Source organism: Indicator indicator, chromosome 5, assembly GCF_027791375.1.
Source record: "Indicator indicator isolate 239-I01 chromosome 5, UM_Iind_1.1, whole genome shotgun sequence".
NCBI classification, from domain to species: domain Eukaryota; kingdom Metazoa; phylum Chordata; class Aves; order Piciformes; family Indicatoridae; genus Indicator; species Indicator indicator.
The window spans coordinates 13,061,708-13,081,763 of NC_072014.1; the positions used below are offsets into that span (position 1 = coordinate 13,061,708).

The following is a 20,056-nucleotide window of genomic DNA, read 5'->3' on the forward strand; positions in this document are numbered from 1 at the left end:
GAGAGTACCAAGATACAGCCTCCTGGCAAAGGAGATGTGGGACAATTTACTGCAGGGTACAGTTGAGATGCAACATGCATAGGCCAAGTGCCCCAGTAACCAGCCCGTGGAAGAGGAAAACGCATCAAGATCTTGCAACAACTCAACAAAACACAGTCCCACAGGACTGGCACCAGTTCTGCTGCATTTTCACACAGGTGCACCCCAGCATTGCCACCAGCCACGTTAGCACAGAGTGGCACAGTGGCACCAAAGCAGAGTCAGTCCTTTTGTGACCAGAGCTGGAACTCTATAAAGCCATAAAACATGAAAACAAATGAGCTGAGAACAGTGGGAAGAGCCACATTTCTATACCACTGCTCATTTATTTCTCCATCTAACCAGGCCCCCAAGGCTCTTGTTAAAGGAGTGTTTCCATACCAGTTTTGATACAGGCAGGGGCTTGGGCAAGACTTGGCTGCTTAATTCAAAGGCAATGCCCTGAATGCTGGAATGCCTGGCAGCACTTCTGCTCAGTGACTGAAGTACTTAGCCCCTTACTGGAAATGCAGAGTTACCGCAGACTCAATCTGGACAGCATTGCTTGAACCGGTGCCAAGGTGCCTCATTTCTGTGACTAACTAATACCAAATGAATAATTTCTTTAAAAAGAACTCCAACTTGGGACTTTCAGGGACCTGCAAAAATAATAAGTACGTTTGCCTTTTATACCCAACAAACATTTTGATCTGTAACACCCAAAGTCAAAGAAAGAAGCTATGAGTACAACTGCTGGCAATTATTTTGAATATTTCTTTATACTTCTAAGCACAGATGTTTTTGCTGTTTAAATTGAGATCAACACTTATTTCCTTCTCTCAATCAACTTTTTTATGCTTGCCTGCTTTGATGCTGATGTTCAGCAAGAGGCTTTCAGAACATGATACAAACACCATTTTTTTTCCCCAGCATGTGCACTCTTCTAATGAAACTAATAAAACACCATGCATGACAGAGCAAGAAATTAACTCAGTGAGAGCCAAGAGGATACAGGTTTAATTTCTCTTGATTCAGTAAAACAGCAACAATCCTGTACAATAACATGCCACAGTCTCGATGAAGACAAAGTTCAGCACCGATCTTAAGTCTGCCCCTTTGCTATCACACACTGACTATATTCAACATCCAAAGACTGAATTCATCACGGAAGAACAAACCAGAATAAAGTGATTTCCCTTCTAGGAGTCTATTCTCTTATGCTGTAGCTGGAGGATGATTTAATTAGCATTTTCTTCATACTACACCAACTGATGTGGAGCAGGCACACTGAACTCCGTTCAAGTTCTGTGGTCCGTTGTGGTTTGGGCTCCGAAGGGAACAGATTCATTTCAGCCAGATCCACTTGTCACCAACTTCAGAGTTGTAGCCTGGCCTAAAATTGCGACCAGGAAGCTAGAGAAAGCAGAAAGTTCAGTCAAACATTTATCTTTTCACTCTCTATAGAAACATTTAGATTCTTTATGAAGTGCATTCTAGTATCTGCAGAAGTGCAGTGTGTTTTTACAACCTAATGATTAAAACTTAAGAGAAAAGTCAATCCCTTTGAAAACACTGAGCTGTGCTGCTGTGAAGGAAGGATCCACAAAACCCAGTATGCTGTAACATTTATATATCAAAGTAGGCCAATAATCTCAACAGTACAACAGCACGTTCCATCTGGATTCACCCAAATCTTCTCTTCACCCTTATTCTCCATTTTACTAAGGGATGACCCCTCTAACTGTAACATGTAGTAGGGGATCTGAATCAGTTAGTAGAATCTTATGCCAAAATAGGCACACATTATTAAATACATTGAATATTTAATGCATGAACTACTGAGTTAATTACTACATTAAAACATTCAAATGAAATTGCATATTTAGCCTTCAAGAGCTAAACTCAACTTCATTAAAGCAGAAGTGTCTTCAGAAGCCAAGCCAGGAGCCATTACTTGCTGGAAAAAAAAAGAAGTTTCTTGAACCCCCCAACCCAAATTTCACCAGTATCCTGGGAGCTAAGCAACATAGCCTTCACTTGCTGCCTCTGAACCTTACTGATCTTTCAGGCTGCATCTCTTCTGCACAGACCCTGAATGCTGCTGGGAGCAGCCTCCACCCAGGCAGCTCTAGACACAGGTTAGCCTGACCAACCTTACTGTACCTGTGGTCCCCAAACCAGGGCTCAAGGAACCATGGTGCTGCTGCATGAAGACACTCCTCCATGCAGTCTGTTACACCTCACTGTATGCAAGATGACAGAGGGCTACAGAGCACAGCAGGAAGCCTTCACTTCTGGCACCATCTCAAGAGCTTGGGCTGGTTGTACAGACCAAGAAGATCATGCAAGTAGTGGTTTGAGCCTAGTGAACCAGGAAATGCATTGCAGAGGGAAAGGCTGGATGGGCTGCAGCGCTGGCAGTGAGACATCAGATGTACTAGGGAAGCAGAAGGGTCTGCACTCTCACCAGGGAAAGGCAAATTATCACTGGGGTGTGAACAAATGGAGAATAGCAGTAGCCTAAGCAGAGTCCTAGCAATTGGAAGTTGGAAGTAGCTGCATCTAAGACCACAAGATAAGGATCTGTTACCTCCAAGTCCATGAACTGAAGCACACAATCCTCTTCCTGGTAGTTCATCTAGCCAGCAAAACAGATGTTCTACAACCCAAACCTTTCCACAAGGGCTCAAGAGGAAGAGGACACACAGACCTGTGCTTACTATGCATTGGAATGGAAAGTGAAGCCTGGACCTCTCGGCCAGATTCCAAAACTCACTCAGGCAGAGTTACAGACAAAATCCCAGTGGCCAATCCATTCTACGTTCAGCTTTAAGGATTTGGGAAGAGAGGCTGCTTAAGTAGGAGCTGCTTTAAGGGATTCCAGACACAGCAGAGGACCACAAGACAGCCTGCCAGTAAAGTTCTAGTAGCAAACGCCCCTTACAGAGAGTACGTGCTCTCTGCACAGGCAAGGACAGCTCTCCTCCAGGCCAAGCAGGCTGCATCAGGTCAGCAAAAGCATGCTGATGTGACAGACTCACCACAAGTGTGCCAACAAAGCTGTCATCAAAATCATCTCCAAACTACTAACTTTGCAAATGCAACACAAATTTTCAGCACAGTTCCAGCCTGAACAAACATAAACCAGGCTCTGCACTTGCTAGATAACTAAACCACAGAACAAAACCTACCAGTGCATACAGCAGCTGCTTTAAGGGTTCAAAGTCAAGCATAGAGTCCTGCACCTCGGCAGGCTTAACCCCATGCACCAGGACAGCATAGGGGTTGATCTGCTGGAAAGCAGCTCTGCAGAAAAAGACCCAAGAATCCTGGTGGACAACAAGTTATCCATGAGCCAGCAATGTGCCCTTGTGGCCAAGAAGGACAATGGCCTCTTGGGGTGCATTAAGAAGAGCATGTCCAGCAATATGAGGTAGGTTCTCCTCTCCCTCTACTATGCCATAGTCAGGCCTCATCTGGAGTACTGTGTCCAGTTCTAGGCTCCCCAACTCAAGAAAGACAAGGAACTACTGCAGATAGTCCAGCAGAAAGCCACTAAGATGAGGGGATTGGAAAAGGTCTCTGACAAGAAAAGGCTGAGAGACCTGGGACTGTTTAGCCTGGAGAAGACTGAGAGGGGATCTTAGCAATGCTTGTCAATATCTAAAGGCCCAGAAACAGGACAAGGGGCAACAGGCACAAACTGGAACACAGGAGGTTCCATCTGAACACGAGGAAGGTCTTTGAGGGTTTCAAGGCACTGGAACAGGCTGCCCAGAGAGGCTGTAGGATATCTCTGAGGAGATTCAAAACTTGCCTGGACACGATCCCGTGCAATCTGCTCAGGGAGGACCTTCTTTAGGCCAGGGTGTTGGACTAAACGATCCCCAGAAGTGCTGTCCAACACCTACCAAATGGTGATTCTGTAATATTTTGGCAATTACTCTAAGCTGACTGATCCTGTGAAAGAAAGATGCAGATACATCTCAGCCTCTAAGTCTCTGGTGTTAAAGCATTCCTCTTTGGGAAGTACTGACTACAACCCAAAATGCCAGAGACACTTAAGAACGAGCTCCAAAAGCAGAGTCTGCCTCCAGAACCTCTCTTCCTAACGCCAGGAATGAAAGAGACAGAAAACAGCTTCCATCTTTGAAATACAACACTGGAATCAAGAAGCAAACCCACCTTGAAAAAACAAATGAGTTGAGAGTCTGAAGCAAGCAAAGGTGCTATAATAAAACTCTATCTGCTGCCAGCCTTTACAAATAACTAAGCAGAGATCATCTGCTCATCTCCACACAAACTCCAGTTTCACACAGGACCCCCTGACTTATCCTGATGATTTCTCCTTTGAAAAAAAACCTCTATCCTATTTGAGAGAGCTGCCCTTGCAGAGAGAAAAAAGACCCAATCTCGATGAAATCTATACTCAGGCCACAAAACCAGTTATTGAATCCAGGATGAAGTCTCTATTTGGAGGAAGAAGGTGGTGTTTGTTTGGTTTCTTTTATTTGAAGGCCAGAAAATAAGACACCTCTTTAAAATATCAAACTAACAGAAGACTTTTACCTCCTTTGTGAGGCAATCCCCATCCTGCCTTGTTACAAGTCATTTGTGATCAGTTTTTTGGAAAGTTTTTAATTTAAAGTTGTCTTCAGTGTCTTGTCTAAATATCAGAAGAAACTGTTAAGAGTTAGTCCTGCTGAGCAAAGAGGAGATGTGAGATGAAAATAAATGATTAATATCTCTGCCCCAGAAATTTACCGTGGTGAGCAAGGGACATCAGACCTGTTGTGACCAGCCTGTATCTATTAATTCTAGCATAAAAACAGCTCTCCCTAGTCCTCTCCAGGCAGCACATAATTGGCCCTTTGATACTTCAAGAGATTCCCAGATAACTGGATTATTAAAGCAACAGGAGCTCTCTGGGAAAATGCAGGAGTTTACAGTTTCATTTCTGGCTAAATCTGCCCTCTCTAAGAGATAGAATATCAATCCCAACAGAATTCAATTTCATTGTCCAAAACAAATTCCCCATGTGCCTTTGGTTAAAGACATGCAATACATCAAAGCAAATTTTATAATAAGTATTCATCCATACTCCATCATTCACAGTGGGCCTTGGCAAAAGCAGTTGAGCTTTGGGATATGTTACAGCCAAGCTTTCAAAAGAGCCAAAAAAACAAGGGGAGGGAAGAGGGAAGACAACAAAGGCAAAGTAAACAAACCCTGTATTACCTACCAATGACACAGAATGATGTGAATGTGAATTTATGTTCTGCACACTATCTCCACCAGGTACATGTATCATAGGTGACTTCCTCAGAACAGGCTCTTCAAAGCTCCCATTTTACAGCTGTGATAATAGCAATAAAGCTGCACAACTAGGAATGAGGTAGGTCTGTCCCAGAGGGGAAGAAGCTGGTGATCTTTTAGCACTTACTGAGCCTTTGGAAAAGATACTGGCACAGGAAATGTTCCTGTTCATGCAGTCTTCTGCTGCCCCTCCAGCTCCCCTCCTGCCCACCTCCTGCCAGAACAAGCATTTGCTCAATGTCGTAAGGAGCCTGGATTCAAATAGTCAAATAAAAAGTGTCAGAGTAATGTTGCACAGCATGGCTGAATAGACTGAATAGCATGGTACCAACAGTTCCCATCCTCTCATCTCTCTGCTGCAGCTTTGCTGGATCATTCCACAACCTCAATCAACACTCTTGCCCAGCAAGAAGCTATTCAATCCTCCTGGCTGGGTTAGATCTCTGTGACTCTGCAAGCTCAGTCGGCCAAACACATACCAGACCACTGCAAAGAGTAGTGGGAGCACCAGGGAAGATCTAGGGATACAGGGCAGGTAGTAGGATATCCTTCTTTTGGTGAAAAGAAGTTGCTGAGTTGGTGCCCCAAACTGCACCCATCTTAAGCTCCCAACCTGTTCTGCCCATAGCTGCTTAAGCTAGCACAAGGGCAGGGATGGGAACAAGCAGCTAGCCCTGAGGCTGCCAGTACTGCAGAGGTAAACTGTCCAGCCTAGAAAAGAGATGATGAAAGAGAGATAGGACAAAGCTCTACAGAACTTGGCCATCGCTGAGGGAACAGAGGGACTGAATGCCTTTTCCAGTAAACAATACAGGTGCCATTAAATAAAAACAATGGCTTGAAGGACTCCATGATGAAAGATACTGCTGACAACATTTTGATGGCCTTGATGGGAGCCCAGGCAAGTATTTGAAGGTGACTTGCATTTTCCACAAGATAGGTGCATTACTATCAACTTTTCTGGTCAGCAGTAGAGTGAAAGTCACCATCATTGCAAGAGGCTGACACATTCATAGCAACATTCAACATATGGAACCTCCAAATCATACTTGAGTGACACCAAACAACAGGTGTGACTTAATGGTCACATTAAAAATAATAGTAATTAATCATATGTAATAGGTTGTACTACTAACAACACAGGCAAGTAGCATATTAGGTCAAACAAATCCATTCAAACCCTCTTAGGTCCTTCATTGACATTAGCTCAAAGAGACCTAAAGATCCACCAACGCTGGCAGAAGATGATGTTGACCATCACTCCAAAGCTGAACCATCTTTCCCAGGAAAAGCCACGTTATCACAGCAGCCATCTAGACACACACTTGGCAATAGAAGAACTAAGTCTCTGCCCTCGAAAGCTTACAGTTGAAGCAGCACTGGACAAGCAAACAGAAAAAGAGATCTCACTAGACAATCCAAACAGCTCACACACATCCCTGAGGCAGGAAATAAGCATGAGCTCCTGCCAGGTCACTGCCAAGTCAAGTAACAGATTTTTCCACTCTATGGAAATAGAGGAGATTAAGAATCAAGCCTTGGTCTGCTGCATTATACTGTACAGAACTTAAAGCTGGCAGCAAGATTACTTCAAGAAGTACAAGATAAAATCCACCACACAGAGCATGGAACAAATGAAATGAACTGTAACCAAAGGCAGAGCCACCTCAAAGGAATGAAACTGCTCAACTTTAAAAGAACATCAGTAAAAAAGATGAAAACAAGATCATCTCATCAGTTAAATTAAGAACTCTGCCACAGAAGTGTCTGTCAAAACTATAAACATGATGAAAAGCCATATAAAGTGATACAGTCTGCAGAGCAGCAACAAACAGCTTCAGCCAGCTGTTTGCTATGCCCTGCGACTGCATTTCATAGCTCTTCAAAAATCATTTCAAACCAGGCACGTACAGGTAGAGCTCTGGAGAGTTTTAACAATCTGGAATGGTCTGCATCCATCAGTTCAGAGCCTGTCTTGTTTTCCAACATTTCAGGAGCAAAAAAGAATTACTGTTTTGCCTTCTATTCCTGTGCTGCTTTCTACTAATGGCTGAGCTTCGCAGCTAGAAGAGATCTATAAATAGCATGTTTTGAGCAGGGCTGATCAAAGAGCACTCAACAACAGAGTCATTACTCTGCAAGCATGGGCTCATTCATCAATATCCAAACCTTGTCATTTAGTAGCTGTTTGTAACAAGCATAGTAATAGCACCTTACATCACTACTGTTAGCAAAGCCTACTACTTCCCCCCACCCCGCAGTAAAAATCCTGACTTCTGGAAGTGTACTGTCAGTATCACTGGCACTCAGCTAGAATCAGAGAGTACAGGAAGATGCAGTTTCATATACTGCTTGCTGAAGGTTTTGGGTTTTCTGTTCCAGAGCAATCAAAAAAAAAAAAAAAAAAAGGTAGAGGGGCATAATATGGAGCGGATCCAGAGGAGGGCCACGAAAACGATCGGGGGTAGGAGCACCTCTGCTATGAGGACAGGCTGAGGGAGCTGGGGTTGTTCAGCCTGCAGAAGAGTAGGCCCCAGGGAGATCTAATAACAGCCTTCCAGTACCTAAACAGGGCCTACAAGAAAGATGAAGAGAGACTATTTACAACAGCTTGTAGTGATAAGACAAGGGGCAATGGCTTCAAAGTGCAAAAGAGCAGATTTAGATTGGATGTTAGGAATAAGTTCTTTACCATAAGGGTGGTGGAACACTGGAACAGGTTGCCCAGGGAGGTGGTTTAGGCCTCATCCCTGGAGATATTCAAAGTGAGGCTCAACAGGGCTCTGGACAGCCTGGTCTTGTTGAGGATGAGGGGGGATTGGACTGCATGACCTCTGGAGGTCCCTTCCAGCCCAGATCATTCTATGATACCCCCAAAACACATATTTGTGGTGCATATGGCTTGGTTTCCAAAAGATTGTCACAAATAGATGCTTGATTGCAGCTTGACTCCTGCCATTCTTTACTCAAAATTCTTAATGTTGTTAACATTCATTACAGCCCAAGTAAGGGGTACTCAAGAGCTTTACTGAACTGAGGTTTTTGTTTGCTGGAATTGTTCAATGCATCTGGTCTTGCCCTTCATTAAAAAAATGTCAGGCAAGAAAGAAGAAATCTTTTGTAAAGAGAAGCGTCCATAAGAAGAAGGAATGTGATTTGTAAAAATGAATTTGTGACTTACAGTTTGAACAACTATGACCACCACCAGCCAATGTGTATCTCTAGCCTTGCTTTCACAGAACAGCCAAGAATAAGTGACAGGGTATGGCCCAAGTATTTTGTTGAAGTTTTTCCCTTCAGTGCCTACCTGCCCTAATGACTATTCTCCACAGTGGCAGAATAATTATCTATTTTTTTTTCTCCTCAAATTTGTTCGAAATGCCAATTATCCACTACAGAGTGCCAAGTAACTCCATCCAAGCCAGTAAAGTGATATGCTACTAACCATAGGTTGGCTTTTCTAACTGGACAGGTAAAACACAAAAGGCCTCTTAAAATGGCTTTCCTTATGTTACTTTTCTCAAGGTAGCAGCAAGTCTTGGCAATGCCACTTCTACATCAAAAAGCCCAAAGCATTTCTTTCTCAGCAGAAGAACACTATCAGGAAACAAGGAAGCTGATACACTAACGTCATCCCAACCAAAACTGTAGCACCATACCAGCACAGTTATACACCTCAAACTGACACTATTTCACAGCTTAATATCCAAGAAGCTGGAGCAAAGCAGGAAGAGCAAGAAATAAATCAAACTATTCTTTTTAACAGATTCACCAAAACCTTTTCCTCATCTAAAGCATGATTTTTTGATATAAGATATGACAATGAAACTGTCCTCTGAGGGTTGGATTTATTTTTTTTAATTAAAGTTTCCTAGGAGATACAGAAGAGTGGAGTGGGAGCAGCTCACCTGCAATTTTTATCCCCTTTGCTGAATCATTAACAAAAGATTCTTCTTCCAAGTTTTAGTTCTTTTAATTATTTTTTTAATTTAATAGAGATCTGCCCTGGGGCTCACATCCCTGCATGGGGATGGGATTAAGACAGAGGTTTGGGACAGGGACGATATGGTCCAAATCATAGAATCACAGAATATTAGAGGCTGGAAGGGACTTTTAAAGATCATCCAGTCCAACCCCCTTGCCAGAACAGGATCACCTATACCAGATCACACAGGAACATATGCATGTAGGTTTTGAGTATCTCCACCCACAAACCCCCTGGGCAGCCTGTTCCAGTGTTCTGTTACCCTCACAGTGAAAAAATTTTTTCTTCATGTTTCCATGGAACTTCCTATGCCTCAACTTCCACCCATTGCCCCTTGCTCCCAAGTAAAAAAGTGTTTTCTCTCATAGGGGCCAGTGGCAAAGAGTCAACATTAAACCATCTTATTTTAATGTCTTTTTTGATTTACATAGGTGCCCACTGCCTGGGACAGCATGTTCTGTCATCTAAAACTAAACAGACAACTACCAAGAACAAAATTTGAGGTAGTCCCATGGTCTCTTAGTTTCCTTCTTCCCTGCATCTGGGATAGATATCCCTTGCCAGCTGCCTGTGACATTTTTTATAGGGAGTAGGATAGAAGCTATGCGTTTCTGAAGCAGCAGAGGGGCTGCTTTCATGCTCTCTCCATACATGCAATATAGGTGAGAGTGGAGGAGTGGAAAGAGAAGATCAGATGCTTACTCCCACCCCCTTCCAGGGGTCCTTAAGGAACAACATCATTCCTAGGCTTTAGTTATTCTTCAGGTTCTGGTCTTCCCAGTATTTAGCCAGGCAACGTCTTGTTTTAGAAAGGGCCAAAAATATTTTTGCAGAGATAAAGAAAAAAAATAAGCTAAGCCTCTCCTAATTTATTGTGTGTCTGCTTTCACTCCTTCCTGGATTCAAGAGCAGACAGGGAGACACAGCTGGGCATAACAGCTGTCAAATACATCCATTAAAATAAGAATTAGGAAGGCAGACCTTGATCCTCCAAAAATTAAAACTTCATCAAGCCAAGGAAAAACGCCAGAAGAGAAAAAACAGGAGACTGCATCAACAACAGCCACTATGGCAACAATCACAAGCAAAAAGGTATCTTAAGCTCCTTGCTTCTGCAGAGGCAAGAGCAACACGAAGGGCAATTCATGGCTTAGATAAGGCTTCTTGCTACAGTTGCACTTTATATGCATGGGCAACGTCCTCTGTGCACACAAGCAGAATTGGTCAAACAGGTCTTTTTAGAAGCCTGTAAAGCAGAATCTGCAATCAAAGGCCAAGGACCCCACCCACCCAAGTATCACCACATTAAACTTCAGTGCTTAATTTTGACAGAAACACTCCCTGCTGTTGATCCAGACTCTGGGTTCCTGAATGCTCAAGTATTTCTTTGTAATTCAGGGTATTTTAAATGGAGGATTTGTGTGTAAGGCAGCAGTGCTCTGCACATTAATAGGAGACAGCTAAAGAATTTTCTAATCCCCCATTTGCCAGCAGTTACCTTCAGCCCTTTACAACCCCAACCACCAAAAACTGTCAGGACTGAACTCTGCATGCAAACCTGGAGAAAAGTCTTCCCTTCATGTTCTCCCTGTTAGGCTCATTATGATCTTATTACAATCGTAAAGTTCTTCCTGGGTCATGAGGCTGAGAGTTGACTACTTCTGCAGGCTCACCTTCCCATCACTCAAAAGCTCACTGTGTTATAGCTATTTCCCTCCAACTACCTAAATATCTGGAGGCACAGCAGACATCATACACTTAAGGATTTCCCCTCCCAAGGTTGTATCCTTATGAAAATGAGGGAAATGAAGAGCCTAGGGGGAAAGCATGGGATGCCCCACCCCTCCAATATGTTGCCTCTTCTCCACTCACTGCTACAGAAGGGGACTGCCAGCCACACTCCCAGGTCCTGAGGCAGAACAGCTAAATACCAAGATACAGCTTGACAAGGCAGCTGAGCTGATGCAGCTGCTGTGGAAAAGGCAGCCACTTCACCCCACAAACACACTGCTGCTACTTCTCTTCCATAGCTCCAGTATTCACCTAGCTCCAGCAACCCATTCAGTTTGGTAATCTAGCATAAGTTTAGCCCTGGAATAACAAAAAAAAAAAAAAAAATCCTTGCTAAGATGCAAGATGAAGGGACTTGCCAGAGACACAGTTATAGGAGCCACATTGCACTTCATAGCAGTAGCTAGGTCTTTGACTATCTCAAGCTTTCCTTTCCTCATGGTCAGCATCCCCACATTCCATAAATAGTCTTCCACCAAGGGAAGAGGGTAGGGAAAATAAAACAAGAGCTTTGTCTTACCTTTCAGTAGCATATTTATTTGCTTTCTTGAGTTAAATGTTAGGCAGAACATTCTGAGCCACTACTTTTGTCTCTGCTTAATATGGAGCTGCACTGACAGGGGTGCACAGAGCAGAATCATGACCACTGCCAAATAAGCCTCTCTTTTCCTCATGTGGTGAACAAGGCACAAGTGCAAAGTTTGTCACCACAGAAAAGGACACCACACAATGAGTTCAGAGGAGGACAACGAGAGCCATCACAGAAAGGAACCAAGGGATGGAAGTTGGAGTATGCCAGGATCAGCAACAGTCAGTGCATGGTGGGGAAAAGCAAAAAGGTGAAGAAATGTCGTTCATTTCATTGCCAGAGCAAATGGGCACTTCAGATTGAAAGATGACAACTAAAACTGATCTAAGAAAGCCTTACACATGAGCACATGCACTCACTAGAGCTGGAGCTCATATTGGGATAGGAAGTGTCTTTGAAAGTAGCTCAGGAGTGTGGAACACATTCTTCAAAGAACTCATCACACATTGTCCGCTTCAAGAGGAACACATCCCCAACCTTCTTTTGTCTGTTTGTGTGAGGCTAACAAAAGATACACCATTTCCATATGGGATTTGCCTTAGTACAAAAGGAACTTATAGGTGCTTAGGCTTGTATTGTCTGAAGAAGAATCTCTGTACTCAAGCATTTGGACATTTTCTTTAATATACACACCAGCATATATACTTAAAGAATCTCAGCAAGCTACAAAGAGGAGAGGATACTCCTCCCACTGCACAATCTTACCCCTCTGAAAAGATGGAAAAAACACAACCAAGTCTTAAAGCATGAGATGCCAGCCACAGTTTTTAGCCACATGCTAGTAAAAGCATAGCCCTTTTCTCCTTCAGCATTTCTTAGACTCGTGTTTAAAGATCTTGGGGCAAGCTGCTGGACAAACAGAGGATCATTTACCAGATGTAACATGGGTTACATGGGCCAAAGTGGGGTGAGCAGGATAGCACAAACACATTCTGTTGGGGCTGATGACATGAGAAAGGAGACTACACTTTAACCATTTTACTTTCACCTGTTCTAGTGGAGGTATCCTCCACTGCACTGACAAAGTGAACACCAGCAAGGATTGGACTCCAGTGTCTGGTACATTTTGTGATAAGCAAACCCAATACTTTTTTTTTTTCATATTTTTAAGCACTAAGGTTGCATAACTGAAATACTGATTATTTCCCTATGATCTGCAGTGAAGGGAGAGGGGGCAAAGAGTATTTGAAGGTTCTCCTGCTTTGCTTTCAGAGGTAGACATAGGTGATGACTTGAATATGAATCTTAGACAGCTGTACTTTTATGTATACAGCAAAGAGCATTCATGTAAAAGAAGCCTTTTCCCCACCGCCCCTAGGAGATTTGGCAGGACTTGCCAAGATGATTTAGGAGTGTGAAGCACATCAGCACATTATTGAAGTACACTGATTCTATTAAACAGAACCATTTGTTTTTGCCTTCTCTGCAAACACATCTGCCTAAGTGCTCCAGCTTCACAAACAGCACATGGAGTTGGAGCATTATCCGTGGGGATTGTGTGCGGTTGGAAGAGAGCAGAGAGATAGAGCAGTTAAAAAAAAAAAAAAGAAAGCAGTCAAGTCTTTACTAGTCTGACAGTTCCTAAAATAATGTTGCTTCACTTCAGAATGAACATGCTTATCTCTGATCTACATAACTTGACTAAAAGGTTACTTTTCCCTTGCCAGAAAAGCATCTTTAGAAGTTTATGAATGCCTGAACCTCGTCAGATGACTATGGTAAGAGAAGGAAGCAGAAAGCCACCTCCTCATGTGAACAGAAAGCTTACACAAGAAGTTTAGAGGATATACATAACCTCCCCCCAAGCTTCTAGTATTCAGAGCTGTTTGCAGCTACCTTGTTATTCTGCAGAAAGGCAGGCAATACTAAAATTTTGGGCTCTGTAGAGTGTTTCCTCCTCCTCCCTTCTCAGTTGCTTCTGACTAATGAATATTTGCACAAAGCCCAGCTTCTGCCTGGAGTCTGCAAATCCCTGAAAACCACCATTATTAGGCAACATGAATTGTGTGCATGCAACTCTGAAAAGCACAGCAGCTAGCTGCTTATTGGTACAACCAAGGATTTGTGACTAGTTAAAGGACCGCCGAGGAAAAAATCCCCTATGCAAATCATTGTATTTATGTGGCAAACATCAGTACACTAACTTTAAAAGCACATAATTCCCACAAGGGAAAGTTCTGTAATTATACCATAATTAAGTCTTTACTTAAAACTCATGTGAGTCTAAAATGTTGATGTCCTCATCATGCATGTGGTAGCCCAGCTGTAACCATGGCTGTATAGACATAGGCAAGGAAACAGCTTACAGTTCCCTCATTAGACCCAGAAATCCTATAGTCAACATTCAGGTATCTGTAAATTTATCTGCTTTTTCTGCCTGCACTGATTGGTCTCATGCTGTATCACCTCTGAATGTAAGCCTTGTCTAACTAAAATTCACACCTTCATCTGCTAAATGAATTTGGATGGAAAAAACACAGATCTTTGAAGTTTCAACACAAAGAATTTAATTCTTAGAACATAAAACAATGGGTGGGGCTGGCTTTGTGCTTCCCCTTCCAGCAGCTTACAGGAAGTAGGAAAACTCAGCATCTTTTGCATTATACACCATCCCTATAGATCTCTGCTCCATCCCTGAAGGATTACAAGCATCCAGAAGAGACAAAAAGAGTAGTTAATATTGCCTGAATGTAACAGAATGTTTCATGAAATGTGCCCCTTTTCCTTATTCCAAAGAACACTGTCAACTTCCAGAGTACTTTCCTGATCAAGAAAAAAACCACATGCCTGTAGAAAGGGTGATATTTTGGCAATTTTTTTTTTGCACTAACAGCACTCAGCTTCTGCTGTCAACTAACTGGCACTGTGCAGAGCAATCCAAGAGCCCAGTTTTCCTTCCCAGGTATCCATATTCCTATTCCTAAGTATCCTCTGCAAGGCAAGTCACAATTTTTTCCTGGAAGCCAGCTATTTGATGAGCCAGGGCATTGTCAGTTTCTTGCCAACACAAAGAGGAATGTTCTGTTGTACAGCTAGAGAGGGAAGGCTTTCAGAAGTATTACCCCAGGTCTCAGCATGCAGTGCTGAGGTCACATCTAGCTGTGTGTCAGGCAGCCTCAGTAATTCCCAGCTCCACTGCAAAGTGACATTTCAGCCAAAAAACCCTATCATCTTTGAGAAGAAAGGCACTGTCAGTACAGATGGATGTTGCATGCTGGCAACAAGTCATTTCAGAAGGTTCTGCTGCATATGTGCTGCACAAGCACAGACGTCTCTTGGAGTGAGCGACTCCAAAAATCCTTAGGTTGAGTTTGAAGTTTTGGACTTAAAAATGCATTCTGAAGAAGCACAAAATTCTTATAGAAATTCTTCAGATGGACCAGAGAGTTTTCAAACCCATTAGAGATGGTCTCAAGAAGTACTGAGATGCTGCCTGTTGCTTCAATCTTTATCTCTCTTCTACAAGCTAGAAAGACATCTCAAATGAGGCAGAACAGCATGAACCCAGAAGCCTCTCCACTGCACAGCTAGCTAAAGAGGAACAAATTATGTTGAATATTCACACAGACTTCTGAACTGACCAATCCAGAAGAAAACATTTGAAGTTCAGCATTCTCAAACAAGCCCACAAAACTGTGTCCTGCATTTTAATTTCAGTAAGAGACTGTATACTAACAGGTCCAGAAAAATGATAGTGGTTTTGTTATGAAAACCATGGTTTACAACAATTTATATAAACAGACCTTTCTTTGTCTTCAGTGAGTGCTTAAAAATGTTGGCAGTAAAGATTTCAATCCAATTGGAAAATATACCACCATCTGAAACTGCAGTTTGTCCAATCAGTATTAATTGTCATCAGCTCCACAATTTCTCTAACGAGAATTTACAATACCCAGTCCTTCAGAAAAGTCTGCGTGGTGCAAGAGGACCTCATGCCAGCTACACAACAGTAAGTGATAGGGCAAAGTGCGAGGTCAACTGGAAACCGTTGTCTCCAGAATCAGAAAGGCAAGCAGCTAATTAAAACACTGTGTGGGAGCCCACATGAGGTGTAAGAGAGCGCTGGGCCACAACAGGCTTTGGATGTGTGCCCACATACAGAAACACACTATTTAAAGCAACAACAGTTTTGAGAAGCAATGTAACGTTCAAACCTCCTCAGCCTACTCCAGAAAAAACTACCCCTTCCCTCAGTGTTTTATAAGCAGTCTTCTTTATAGAAGCCGCCATGGGTTTCCAATTTTCTCGTTTGACTCAAAGAGTTATTTTAGATTTCAGAGGTCAGAGACTAATCAGGGCAGGAGAAACAAAAACAAATGAAAACCACTTATCTTTTAGTCCACATCTAAGGATCAAAAAAGAAAATCAGCTTACAAAACAAACCATTTGCTTCATTATTCCTCATGGGGAAGCTAGACTTCAAAAAAAGGTGGGAATCTGGGCAAAATCCAGAACTTACTCTTCGAAATGTGTATCCTTGTGCATGAGATAGACACTCTGGCTGTGCACAGGACAGCTAGGAAGGTGCTTCCACTGTGGCAGGGATGGCTGCCTGGCTATCACACAACCACTCCCCTTCCAGCAGTACTTACCGATCGATATTCATAATAGATTTTATCAAATTCAGTGCCTCCAATTGTGATTTCTGGAATGAAGCGAGGGATGGACACGGGATCCAGCACTTTACGTTTGTCCTGAACACTGAAGCAAAAGAAAGAAGGAAAGACAGACAAAGGAACAGTTAGTCTACAGCCTGCCCCAAAGAGAGCAACATCACTTCTGAGTTTGACCAAATATTGAAAAGTTATTTCTCTGGTAAACACTGGTTCCACAGGTCTGGGGTATTTTGCAGCTACAGTGAATACACTATCTTTACCTCACATACAATTCTTTTCCTCCCCTTGATTCCACTTGCTCCTGCTCCAACTTCTCCCCACTTTTCCATTCCCACCCCAAGTTGTTCCTCCCTGGAGATGTTCTGTCATTCCCAAAAGCCTTCTCCGTAAGCCACCTCTAGAATTTTTCTTTCCTATGCAAGCGAGGTAAATCCAGTGGTTTTACTGACTCCCACAACTATCTCGTTATAACGACTTCATTTAATTGCCTACTGCTCAGTTAGTTTTCATATGTGAGCCCTCATAAGGATTAAAATAAGGTGGTGGTGCTCTTCCCCAAATGCCTATCCTAAACGGATGGACGCTGAGGCAATCACAGGCATTGGAAGCAAGCAGTGCCTCTAGTATCCTGCCAGAGAGTAACTGGGCAAAGCCTGCTGCAGCAGATGGAATCACAAATACCAGGATCCACCAAAAACCCATGCTGCACAGTACCAGCACTGTCAAATACCCCAAATTTAAAACGTCTCAGAAACTGCTAGAAAGCCACCTTCTGCACTCTGGTATTATATGCAGACCAACAGTGCCACCTATACTTGTTTGGGGAAAAACATACCCATTTGTGATTAACTGGAAACTCTGCAGATTGAGTTGTTTTCACTGAATTGCATTTCTTCAAAAACATACACAAAGCATATGCCCTCAGCAAAGCAGTTAATCTACTTTAAGCAACTAATTCTTTTCCCTAAATCACAAATTTTGGGACTTTACTTCGTAGCACTGAATAGTTTCTACAAGTAAACTAGCCTGCTAGTGTATCCTGACATGCACACTGCAAATTATCCTACTACAGAAAAATTAGTAAGGAAATTCAATAATTGAGTAAAAGTGGAGATGGGAGAAGGCAAGGATAAACATCATTCTACAAGACCAGGAGGAGCACCAAAAACACTTCCTATAAGCTACTACGTGTTATCTATCTTCACATACAATCAATGTGTATGTATTCCATGCTGGAAACCAGGAAAAGGAGCCCTCCTCCACCTCCTCACAAACACAGCAGGATTTCTTTTCATAACATGCTAGCACTAGCCCTCCTGTGGGCCAGTCCTAGCCTTCCCACTCCAGGATAGCCTGGGATAACCAAGCTGGGATGGAATACCTTGCCCAAAACAGTGATCTGACAATGCAACCGGTTTTATTTCTGCACCCCAGTATACCTTAAGAACACCACCTTCACACCTGCTAAGTCTCCTCTCTCGAGGTTCTGCTGAGAAGGGATCTGCTCTAATACCTACTGCTAATTAACCCACAACTAAAAAAAGAAAAAAAAAGTCCTGGCAAAAAGCAGGCCTTCAGATATCAGCTCTTCAGTCCTTAAATACAGTTCATTCTGCAGCTCCCACTGAAATGGGAGAGTCCGTGCTCTGACAAGTAGCAGCAGATGTTCTGGACCTTACAAGTCTGTAGGAGAGAGCAGATAATATTCGTCAAGGCATATGTGAAGTATAATTTGACATGCAAACTGTGTCCAGTAGTTAATCCATCTGCAGTTAATCCGTTCCTTTGTGAATCTCAGCCAAATGGCAATTGCAGAGAACAATTCCCAGGCACAACTTGTTTTAGTTAGTGGCCAAGATGGAAAACCTGCTGCTCTTAAATCATCTTTGCTCTCACAACCGCTGCCTCCAAAGAAACCACTGCACAAAAAAAAAAAAAAAAAAGCAAGTTTAATGCTACCAAAGATGGCTTCTCCAGCTTCAGCTCTGCACCTTCAGAAAAAAAAAAAAACAAACTATGAATGCTAACTAAAAGCACCACCCAAAGCCACCTGCCACAACAATGTCTTTAACCACGAAACTGCATTTGCTTGCCAGAACTAATTCACTGCTCAGCAGGAAGCATTTAAAAGCACCTTTTATGTTTCCTTAGTACTCTCTCTCCTCTAGCGCAAAATTATCACTATTTACTATTTTCTGGCACTTCACCATATTTTCTTGAAGCAGCTTTCATCACACAGTAGCACAGCTTCCCAGAGCGTGCTTTACCTACCCATAAGATCATGTGACACTTAGCTGAGAACATGTAAGTGGCTGTGTGGTCCTAATACTGCAGGAACCTAAGATTTTAGCTCATTAAGATTGCAATTATCCATAATCCCATCACTTGAGCTCTTCTCACAACTACACAGGAATCACACTTCCAACTATACTACAGCAATGGGCAGATAATCTCTGCTCCAAAAGCACCTATTACACACCTACTTCACATGCGATGTCCAGCATGACATACATGAGCAGGTATGAGGACCTGGGACAGTCCTGCCTCTTTTTGGAGGAGGAAATCCTTTTCCCCATACAGACAATTTACAGAATCACAAAATGCAAGGCAGAAGAGACTCCAAGGATCATCTGGCCCAACCAGCAAGGGGACACAGATTTTTCAGGGAATCTGCAGAAGCCTGATGATACACAAGTAACTTGGCTTTTTTCCCCCCTCACCTACTGTATATATGACAAAATCTTAAGATTGCCTACCACAGTGAACACCATGAAGTCTTATGAACATATTTGCTAAAGGTGTAAGTAGGATAGAGTAAGACTGTTTGGAAAAAAACAAACAAGCCAACCAAACGAAAATCCAGTTTGCATAGTCTGAGCCATGATTTCTCAACAAAAGATGTTGGCATAGTCACAAAAGCTGAAGTGACACAACAATACACAGTATTAGAAAAACAATGCTTCTTACCTAAAACCATTCACTTGCTAAAGAGGCTTAGAACCAGCAACAAAAAAGCATATCAAGTTAAATTCTGCACTTACAACACAAAAGTAACTTGAGAACAAGCAGTTGGATCCCACTGGAAAACAGAGCATTTTCTCACTCGCCTTGAAACCAACACATGTGAGTGAACCAGCAACTGTGAGAGACACTCATGATTTTGCCCATGCCTGTGAGAGGGGAAAGGAGAAATGCTCTTGACTCATACCATGGCCACAGAGCTGAGTGGGAGAGACGGTTTCTGCATCCAATTCTTAACTGTACTGACCTCCTCTACTCCTGTGCTCATTCAGCAGGCATACAGCACAGCTGTGAGCTGTCCCACCCACCATGTATCTTTCCTTGCCTGTCATTTCCTCCTCACCCAATTCCCTCCAGAACTTAGCAAGGGCAGGGCAATGGCATACAGACCTCCTTCTGCCAAAGGCAGAACAAGAATGCCACGGCCAAGGTGAAACGTGGCCACTCCCTTGGTGAGCAAACAATCACCGTGAACACGAAGAAAGAAAAAGAGTTTGCCAAGAAAAGCAGGTCTGTGAGAGAAGGTGAGAAGGTGCAACAATGGCCCTCGAAATCTATAAAAAGCCACTGTAATTACAAAGAACTGTTCCAGTTGCAGCAGGAGAGAAATAAGGCACTAAAGGAAGCAGTTTTTAATAGCGTCAGAAGTTTTACATTGAATAGTTTGTGATTTTAGGAATCTTCCTGACAAAAAAGTTTTAAAACCAATACACCTGGAAG

The 20,056-nt window shown here is 42.8% G+C and overlaps 1 protein-coding gene across 1 annotated transcript in view; it reads right to left on the reverse strand.

Moving 5' to 3' along the window:
• Positions 1-814: 814 nt before the first annotated feature.
• The window catches only part of NDUFA10 (NADH:ubiquinone oxidoreductase subunit A10), a 47,938-nt gene continuing 28,696 nt past the window's right edge, over positions 815-20,056 (reverse strand). The window contains exons 9-10 of the mRNA XM_054380988.1: positions 16,292-16,400; positions 815-1,431 (exon numbers count right to left, since the gene is read on the reverse strand). Of these exons, the coding sequence (XP_054236963.1) occupies positions 1,363-1,431; positions 16,292-16,400 (178 nt within the window). The 3' untranslated portion in view covers positions 815-1,362. The remainder of the gene's footprint in view (positions 1,432-16,291; positions 16,401-20,056) is intronic.